Source organism: Myiozetetes cayanensis, unplaced genomic scaffold (assembly GCF_022539395.1).
Source record: "Myiozetetes cayanensis isolate MyiCay16 unplaced genomic scaffold, myiCay2020 scf6-25, whole genome shotgun sequence".
NCBI classification, from domain to species: domain Eukaryota; kingdom Metazoa; phylum Chordata; class Aves; order Passeriformes; family Tyrannidae; genus Myiozetetes; species Myiozetetes cayanensis.
The window spans coordinates 9,033,626-9,042,517 of record NW_026087853.1 but is presented as its reverse complement, the minus strand read 5'-3'; the positions used below and the strand labels follow the sequence as shown (position 1 = coordinate 9,042,517).

At 48.5% G+C, this 8,892-nt stretch overlaps 1 protein-coding gene across 1 annotated transcript; it reads right to left on the bottom strand.

Annotated features, from left to right (window-relative positions):
• Window positions 1-959: 959 nt before the first annotated feature.
• HSP90AA1 (heat shock protein 90 alpha family class A member 1) lies at window positions 960-8,193 on the bottom strand. Its single transcript, XM_050337281.1, has 11 exons — window positions 8,005-8,193; window positions 6,246-6,404; window positions 5,779-6,145; window positions 5,217-5,350; window positions 4,423-4,731; window positions 3,669-3,834; window positions 3,227-3,417; window positions 2,944-3,091; window positions 2,346-2,614; window positions 1,895-2,228; window positions 960-1,703 (listed from the first exon to the last, which is right to left on the bottom strand). Exons 2-11 carry the CDS (start codon window positions 6,402-6,404, stop codon window positions 1,594-1,596), a joined length of 2,187 nt encoding a protein of 728 aa, XP_050193238.1. The 5' UTR covers window positions 8,005-8,193; the 3' UTR covers window positions 960-1,593.
• Window positions 8,194-8,892: the final 699 nt, after the last annotated feature.

The window sequence follows — 8,892 nt, the reverse complement described above, 5'->3', positions numbered from 1 at the left end:
CACAGTAAGCAGTTGCGTCAGCAGTACTGAAGCCATATTTCTGTATCAAATCTTCAGTTTCATTCCAACTAATCTGCAACCACCTGAGCCCTTCGGTCTACTACCAGTGAGACAAAGACCAGCTTGAAGCAACCACCCCAAGAGCCACTGCATTCATCAGTGACCAAATGAAGTAGAGATAGGCCTCTCCCACCCGTGAGTGCTGCTTTAACAGTCTCCTTACAAAGCCAAAACTTCTGCAACAAGTTACTTGTAATTAGTTTGCAGGAAACTGTTTCAGGGAGCACTCATCATTTAACACCTTATTACAGAAAAAAAAGTCATACACACCCTATCATATGTGCATTATTCTACAGTGGGAGCTCAAGTGCCATGAAGCAGAAAAAAAATGGAAACAGGAAACTAGATCAGCATTTGCTTAAGAGCAGGACAAGATGCTCAGAACTTGCCCCTATCCCACCCTCTCCTCCCTAACGAGTTCATTAACTCAAGCTTGCTTTGAGTACCAAATTTATCTCCAGGGCAAATTGGTAGAGCTACTTAATAAAAACTTGACTACTCCTCCTTCAAAGGCCAAGTAGGTTCCTGGCAGACTGTATGACATACAACTATGTAACTGCTCATGCCAAAACTTCATCAGCTCCCTGCAACATGATGGATCAGGCTTGGAGCTCTATTAGCCAACACTTCAATCACTGGAGTTATCAACCTGAGTTAAAACCCAACTTAAGCAATCACCACTTTGAAAAGATCAAATTGTCTTGAGCTCTTCAAGAACTGCTTAACTTCTCTGCTTTGAGGAGATGCTGGTTTGCAGTGGGAGGGCCAAGCATGTGCAATTAATAATACATTTACAAGGACAGCAGCTGCTGCTGCTCAGGATCCAAGGCAGTAACTGATGCTGGGCACAAACAGAGAACGTTTTGTTTCAGTGTTAACAGACAGGTCAGTGACACGACTCAATTCTTAACACTTTTATTCTTACAGTTCTAGGTTTGAACTGTACATGCAGAGTTGCATAAGTCACAATAGAGATTTACAGTGGATTCTATTCTATGGTAGAGTGCAATCCAGAATCCTTGAACAGTATAAAAAACAACTTTGAACATCAAGAACTTGTTAGGAGCAGAAGGGTTAAAGCTTCCCCAAGAATTCCAGCTCTCCTGGATACCTAGTTACTAGGTACTGTATGTTAGACAAGAGTTGAAGAGCTGTAGAACACTAAACAAACTCGGAACATCCAGATGTCATCCCATCTTCGTTACTTCTTTCCCACATTTCTGGCAATTAAGAATAAGTCAAAAACCCTGCCACCTGCAACCAGCTAATACAGACAAAAATAACTACTCCTTAACTTGCCTGTTTAGGGTTGTACAGTGTTAAAGAAAATATTCCCTCAATGGCATTTGTATCTCACATCAGCTGAAAAAGCAATGTAACAAAAATAAAGGTAGAACATCTTTGAAAATAAATATAAAGAGGGAATGCAGACAAAGTGTCAAAGATTTTTTTTGGCAGGTAACATTCATAATATACAAAATATAACTTATTCGTATTAGCCAAGGAAACATTCATGAGTTCCTGTAAACTGGTTTAATCCACCTCCTCCATGCGTGATGTGTCATCATCTCCTTCAAGAGGTGGCATCTCCTCAGTGACTGCTGGACTAGCTTCTTCTGCAGCAGTGTCATCTTCATCAATGCCTGTGCAGAGAACACAGACTGTTAATACTGACAGCACAACTCAAACCTTTATTTCTCACAGCACAACCATCTGAGAGTTCCCCCTTTTCCACACACACTAAGCAGCACCAAGGTCATCTATAGACAATACACCCTGAAAGGGGGTGTGACCACACCCCAAGTTTAGTGGAGCCAAGACATTTGTAACTTACCCAGACCAAGTTTGATCATTCTATAAATGCGGTTGGCATGTGTCTGAGGGTCTTCTAAGCTGAAGCCAGAGGACAGGAGTGCTGTCTCATACAGCAAGATGACAAGATCCTTCACAGACTTGTCATTCTTATCAGCCTCTGCTTTCTGCCTCAGTGTTTCAATGATGGAATGATCAGGATTAATCTCCAGGTGTTTCTTTGCTGCCATGTATCCCATCGTGGAGTTGTCCCTCAATGCCTGAGCCTTCATGATCCTCTCCATATTGGCAGTCCAGCCATATGTACTTGTTACAATGCAGCATGGAGAAGTAACTAAACGATTGGACACAACAACCTAGAAAAGCAGTAATACAAAGCAGAGTTTGTAATTTAAACATTTCAACAAGTACAACTGACTTACTCATTTCTGATCAGAGAACTTGTTGCAGACAGAGAGAGTACTTCTATTTACCTTTTCTACTTTCTTTTCCAGGATATCTTTCATTATTTTGCAAAGGTTTTCGAACTTGGCTTTCTTCTCCTCCTGCTTCTTTTTCTCTTCCTCATCTTCTGGAAGCTCCAAACCCTCTTTTGTTACAGAAACCAGGGTCTTGCCCTCGAATTCCTTCAGCTGCTGCACACAGTACTCATCGATGGGCTCAATCATGTAGATCACCTCCAGCCCATGTTTGCGAAGGCGCTCCACAAAAGCGGAGTTGGCCACCTGATCCTTTGTCTCACCTGCAAGAAACAAGGACACCACAGCTGAGCCTCAGCGATAATTGTTCATTTCCTGCAACATTCTGTGGTGCTTCCCGTATGTAACACAGGGAAATAAAAGGGGCAGGAAGAGCCTGAAGAAACAAGTCTTTTAAAACTCACTCCCCCAGCTTCTAATACTCTTCCCTGCTTGGGAAGTCATTTTGCATTTGCTGGAATGCCAGGTGAGAGATGTTTTCCCTTCCTGCCAAGCAAGAACTGGAAAGCCCTGTAAGAGCATTTATACACTCCCCAAAAGCTAACCCTACATATATACCTGCATTTGCACATCATTTCAGTTCCCAACTCACCAGTAATGTAGTAGACGTGTTTCTGGTTCTCCTTCATCCGAGTGCAGTAATCCTTCAGAGAAACCATTTCATCACCAGAAGCAGAGGTGTAGTACCTCAGTAATTCTGAGAGCTTCTTGCGGTTCTGGGAGTCCTCATGGATGCCAAGCTACAAAGGTAGAAGAAAAAACACTCCTGAATGATTCCTTCAGGTAAATACCGAACTGTGGTAGTTCAGCAGTTCAGATGTAACAAGGATCTACAGCTGCCAGTACCAGCATCATTAAGCAAAAAGACTACAAACCTTGATGTTCTTGGAGAACTGCTCATAGAACTTTTTGTAGTTCTCCTTGTCTTCAGCCAACTCAGTGAAAAGTTCTAAGCACTTCTTCACCAAGTTCTTCCTGATCACTTTCAGGATCTTGCTCTGCTGCAGCATCTCACGAGAAATATTCAGAGGTAAATCCTCAGAGTCTACCACACCTCTCATGAAATCTGGAGAATGACAGAATGACCTTTGTCAGTGTCAAACATTACCAGTCACTACCCAAGTGGCTCTGCTCACTTAAAACTATAGATTTGTTTCAGTGGAGTTCTGGGTAACACAAACTAACCACTCCTTTCAACTACTCAGATCAGCTGTCCAAGCCTCAAATCTTCCCCCTCCCAAACTTATTTAATTAACACAGAAAATCACAAAATAATAAAGCAGTTTCTGTAATGCAATTCCCCAGAATCATACTCACTCAGGTATTCAGGGATCAGCTCCTCACAGTTGTCCATGATGAAAACTCTGCGCACATACAGCTTGATGTTGTTCTTCTTCTTCCTGTTTTCAAACAGATCAAAGGGTGCACGCCGTGGGACAAACAGGAGAGCCCTGAATTCCAACTGCCCTTCCACAGAGAAGTGCTGTGAGGAAACAAGATGATCATTTTAGTCAATCTGCATGATTCCCATTGTAACAACCTTTTAACAGCTCTTCAAAAGCACAGCACAAATGGTGACCACTGGACATCAAACAGACACAACAGTAAAGATAGAGGTCACGAACAAGCACTTCCTTCGGACTGACATCAAATCTGTGTTCAGTTGAAAGGCCAGCAAGGCCAGTTCAACAGACATTCTGTTCCCTTTATCACAGACTGAAATTTAGGAACAAATGTGTTCTTACAGCACTTGCCACTACAAGCACACAGAAGACTATTAGATCTCACCCCTTTACTTGAAGTACTTCCAACACTACAAATCCAGATAATTCAATTTAGTCTGCAACCAGTTTGAATTAAGTAACAACTAAGCTACAAACTGGGAAGGCACCTGCACTTACTAACTGCAGATTTATTCAGATTATCAATACAGCCTTAACAGTAGCCAATGGACAAGAGATCAGAGTGCAGCAGCATGGTTAGCAAGTTCCCAGCTTCGGTGCTGTATGTTAATACTTTATATCTCTACAAATGAAGCAACTAAAACTATGCTGGAAGACAGAAAACTTACTTTCACAGCCAGATGGTCTTCCCAGTCATTAGTCAGACTCTTGTAGAATTCTCCATATTCCTCATTAGTTATATCATCTGGGTTCCTGGTCCAAATGGGTTTGGTCTTGTTGAGCTCTTCCTGATCAATGTACTTCTCCTTGATCTTCTTTTTCTTCTTCTTGTCTCCATCCTTCTTCTCTTCTTCTTCATCAGAACCAACATCCTCAATCTCTGGTTTGTCTTCTGTCTTTTCCTCCTTCTCTTCTTTCTCCTCTTCCTTTTCCTCAGCCTCATCATCACTCACTTCCTTATCACGTTCTTTCTCCACCTACAGAAGAGATTTGTAGTTGAATTGAGAAAGTTTTCAGTTGAATAATTAACAGTTCTAAGGTATTCCCCACAGTCTCACAAAGTTGGAAAACTACAGGAACACAATGTCAATCTTCACTTCTAGACTCAAAGCACTCCCATTCTCAGTGCTGAGACACAAGTGGCCATTTTGTTTCCTCACGACTCATGTGGTAGTTCTGTTTAATTTTATTACACTGAGTGACACCCAAAAATACAGCAACATGTAGTTAATTATTTGGAAGCAGACACTCTCCTAGCTTGGAAAACCCCAGTTTTTTTTAATCTAGTCCTGTGAAATAAATTTAATTAACAGAGCTGCATATCCCAAGAGCTGCCTCCATATCACATCTGAAAGAATTTTAAGTACTAGAATACAAATTTACTGCTCCTTCTTGCATTACAGAAACAAATTCACATGTCTGTAAGCGATGATACTCATTTAGCTTCAAGCAAGATACGTACAAAGAGTGTAATAGGGTAGCCGATGAACTGAGAGTGCTTCTTCACAATTTCCTTGATGCGCCGTTCCTCCAGGTATTCAGTCTGATCTTCTTTAAGATGCAGGATGACTTTTGTTCCACGGCCCAGAGGTTCACCTGGAATAGAGTATACAGGTTTTACTTTGCTGCAGCATAGCAGACTTGGATTAATTATTTAAAAAGGCACTGCTATAGGTAATTTTTTTTACCACTGGGAAAATAATGTGAGTTTAGGTAGATGTTCACTATTCTGTTCATGGGTTATCTTTAGAGATTCTGCATATAGAGTAGTTGTGTTAAAGTCTACAGAAATATCTCCATGTGTAAGCTGGAAAAATCTGAAAAGTGTTTTTTACATAATGCACCACTTACTTGGGCATTCCTTAATCTATCAAGTTACACCAACTTAAATGTGGATGGATCAGATAGGCCTCTGCCTCCTGACTCATAGCACTCATTTCACCTCTCCCTTTTGTCTTTTCCCATGCACTGAGCAAACGCCACTGTCAGGAATCTTTACAAAGCATCACTGAGCAAATACTCACCATTATCCAGCCTGACAGTGAAGGACCCTCCAGCTGAGGACTCCCAAGCATACTGCTCGTCATCGTTGTGCTTGGTGATCACTGTCACTTTTTCAGCAACCAGGTAGGCAGAGTAGAAGCCAACACCGAACTGACCAATCATGGAAATATCAGCCCCTGCCTGCAGGGCTTCCATGAAAGCCTTGGTGCCAGACTTGGCAATGGTACCAAGGTTGTTGACCAGATCAGCTTTGGTCATCCCAATGCCGGTATCCACAATGGTCAGAGTGCGGTCATGCTTGTTTGGGATCAGGTTAATTTTCAGCTCTTTTCCAGAATCCAGCTTGCTTGGATCAGTCAAGCTCTCATACCTGATCTTGTCCAGAGCCTGAAAGAGAAGAGGCAGCCTTTAACATTCCCTGACTATTCCTAAATATTTCAGTAGCCCTATTGACATAATCAACCAAATTAGGACTTCAAGTACTTACATCTGAGGAATTGGAAATCAGCTCCCGGAGAAAGATTTCCTTATTGGAATAGAAAGTGTTGATGATCAGAGACATCAACTGAGCAATCTCTGCCTGGAAGGCAAAGGTCTCCACCTCCTCCTCCATGGGTTGGTCTTGGGTTTGCACAGCTTCCGGCATCTGTGAAGAGAAAGGGAGTTGAAATTCGATTCCGGAACAGCTTGGCACACATATCCCACTGCAGGCAGTGACAATGGTATTCTGAGATAAAGTACTTCAACCACGTGGTTTCAGCACTAAAGGAGCACATACATTAAAAAAAAAAAAAAAAAACACCTCCCTGGATCTTTTTCTAGACGGTAACGATTCAGGAATTTTAAAGGAATGCAGAAACTAGATGCGAGACTTTTACTAGAGGCTTGTCTTACGTTCACTGTAATTTGCACCACTCGGGGTAACACAGGTTCCTCTCTCTTCCGTTGTTTTAGAAATTAATTTAGAACTTTTATTTCCTCTCGCTACACAACAAATACACGTCATTCTCACCGTGAAGTCTCTATCTGAATCTCTTCTTTTTCACGTCCACCTATAATTTTGCACTTACAACTATTCCCTCCAGCGGCAGACTCTACGCGTAACTACGACTTATGTACCAGCACGGCTCAACCGGACCCTTTTCCCTCATCTTACGTGGATAAACATCCATCCTGAGAAGCTCCCCAAGCCCCTCGGTGGCTGCAGACTCCGCGGTGCGGAGCAGGGCCGGCCCCGGGATGAGGCTCCCCCCGCCCGCGCCGGGGCCGCCCCCGCCCCGCGAGCGGCGCAGCCGCGCAGCGCTCCTGCCGGCGCCCGCCGGCACCGCCAAACCTTCTAGAAACTGCCAGAGCCTTCCCCGCCCGCGCCCGCCCCCCCCGCCCGAGCGCTGCGGTGTCGAGCAGCCCCTCGAGCCCCCTCCTGCCTCCTCTGCTCCCCCCGTCCTTAACCCCCTCTCCTGCCCCTGCTCCTTCTCTTCTCCCACACTCCGCTCCTTTCCCCCTGCCCCCTTCCCCTCCGCCTTGCTCCGTCCTGGCACTCCAGGCTTTTTCTCCTGCCCATGCTCCTTCCCCCCTCCCCCCCGCACTCCACTGCCTTTCTCCTGTTCCCTCCCCTCGCCGCGCTCTTTCCCTCCCGCTCGCCCCTTCCCCCCTGCGCCTCCCGCTCCTTCTCTCCCGCTCCGGGCTCCTTTCCGCCCGCCCCCTCCCGCCCCCGCCGCTCTCCCGGACCGCAGCTCCTCCATCTTGCGCTCTCATGGCCGGGCGCCCATTCATTAAGCGCGAACCCCCTAGCCCGCCTGCTCCCCTCGTTCCGGAGCCGGGCCGGGTCACCCCCTCCCCGGACACCCTGCGAGGGGCCGGCGATGCTGCGGCTGCACCCGGGGACAGGAACAGCTTTCCCTGACCGCCACCTACGGCCCCAACCCCCCCACCTCCACCGCCTTACTTCAGACACAGAAAAAATGCGAATTTAATAACGTATATTCGGAACCATCAGCACTGACCCCCCCTTTCTGCCATACCCAGACTTGGAGCTCCAGCACCCTCCAAACCCTACACCTTTCCCGGGATCTAATAGGGCACAGAGGACAGCACGTCCTGCGCCACGCGGCTCCCGCAACTCCCCACCCCCACCCTCCCCGGCAACCCCAGCCCCGCGCCCCCAACTCCCAGGATTCGGTCGGAAAACCCTCCCTTTGCGCCGATTCATCCCCGGCGCAGCGCCGGCCGCCGCCTCCGCCGCTCACCTTGGCAAGGGGAAGGGGCGCTGCTGTCCCGACTGGCGCTGTAACACAACCCGCACTCTCCGCTGCGCGCTCGCTAGTGCGCGCTCCCCGCCTCCCGCCCGCTTTATATAGGGCCGGACCCGCCTCCTTCCAGAACCATCGGGAACCTTCACCGCGGGCGCGGGGGGGACGCGGGGCGGGGGCGCAGGGCGGGGGGCGGGGCCTGCCCGCCGAGGGGCGGGGCCTCGCCGCGCGCAGCCAATCGCGGCCGTCCGCGACAGGAGCCGCGGGGCTGGCGCCTCAATGGGCGCGAGCTAGCGCGCGCTCCCCCCCGAGCCCCTTGGCCCGCAGCGATTGGCTCGGCCGGGCACTCGGGGGGCGGGGCCCCGCGAGGTTGCGTGAGCGGCAGGTGACGTCATCCGCTGCCGCGCGCCGCTCCGAACGTCCTAGAAGGGGGCGGGGCGGGGGCCGCTCCCCCCCTCCCCCCCCAATCCTCCTGCATCCTCCTCCATCCCCCCCCGCACCCGCCGAGCGGCGGGGAAAGGCCTGGAAAAGTCGGGGTTCTCTCTCCCCCAGCCGGGAGAACGGCCCAGGACCGGGGTGCGGGGAGGCAGCCGCCCCCTCTGTTTGAACGCCCGTGTGCGCCGCGGGGCGGGAGTGCGGGTGTGCGGGAGTGTGGCAGTGCAGGAGTGCGGGTGTGCAGGTGCGTGGCTGTTCAGGTGTGCGGGAGTGCATCTGTGCCGGTGTTCAGCAGTGCAGGTGTGCAGCTGTGCAGGTGTGTGGCTGTGCGGGAGTGCTGAAGTGCAGCTGTGCGAGTGTGCGGGAGTGCATGTGTGCCGGTGTGTGAGCTGTGCGGGTGTGTGGCTGTGCGGGTGTGCGGGAGTGCATCTGTGCCGGTGTGTGGCTGTG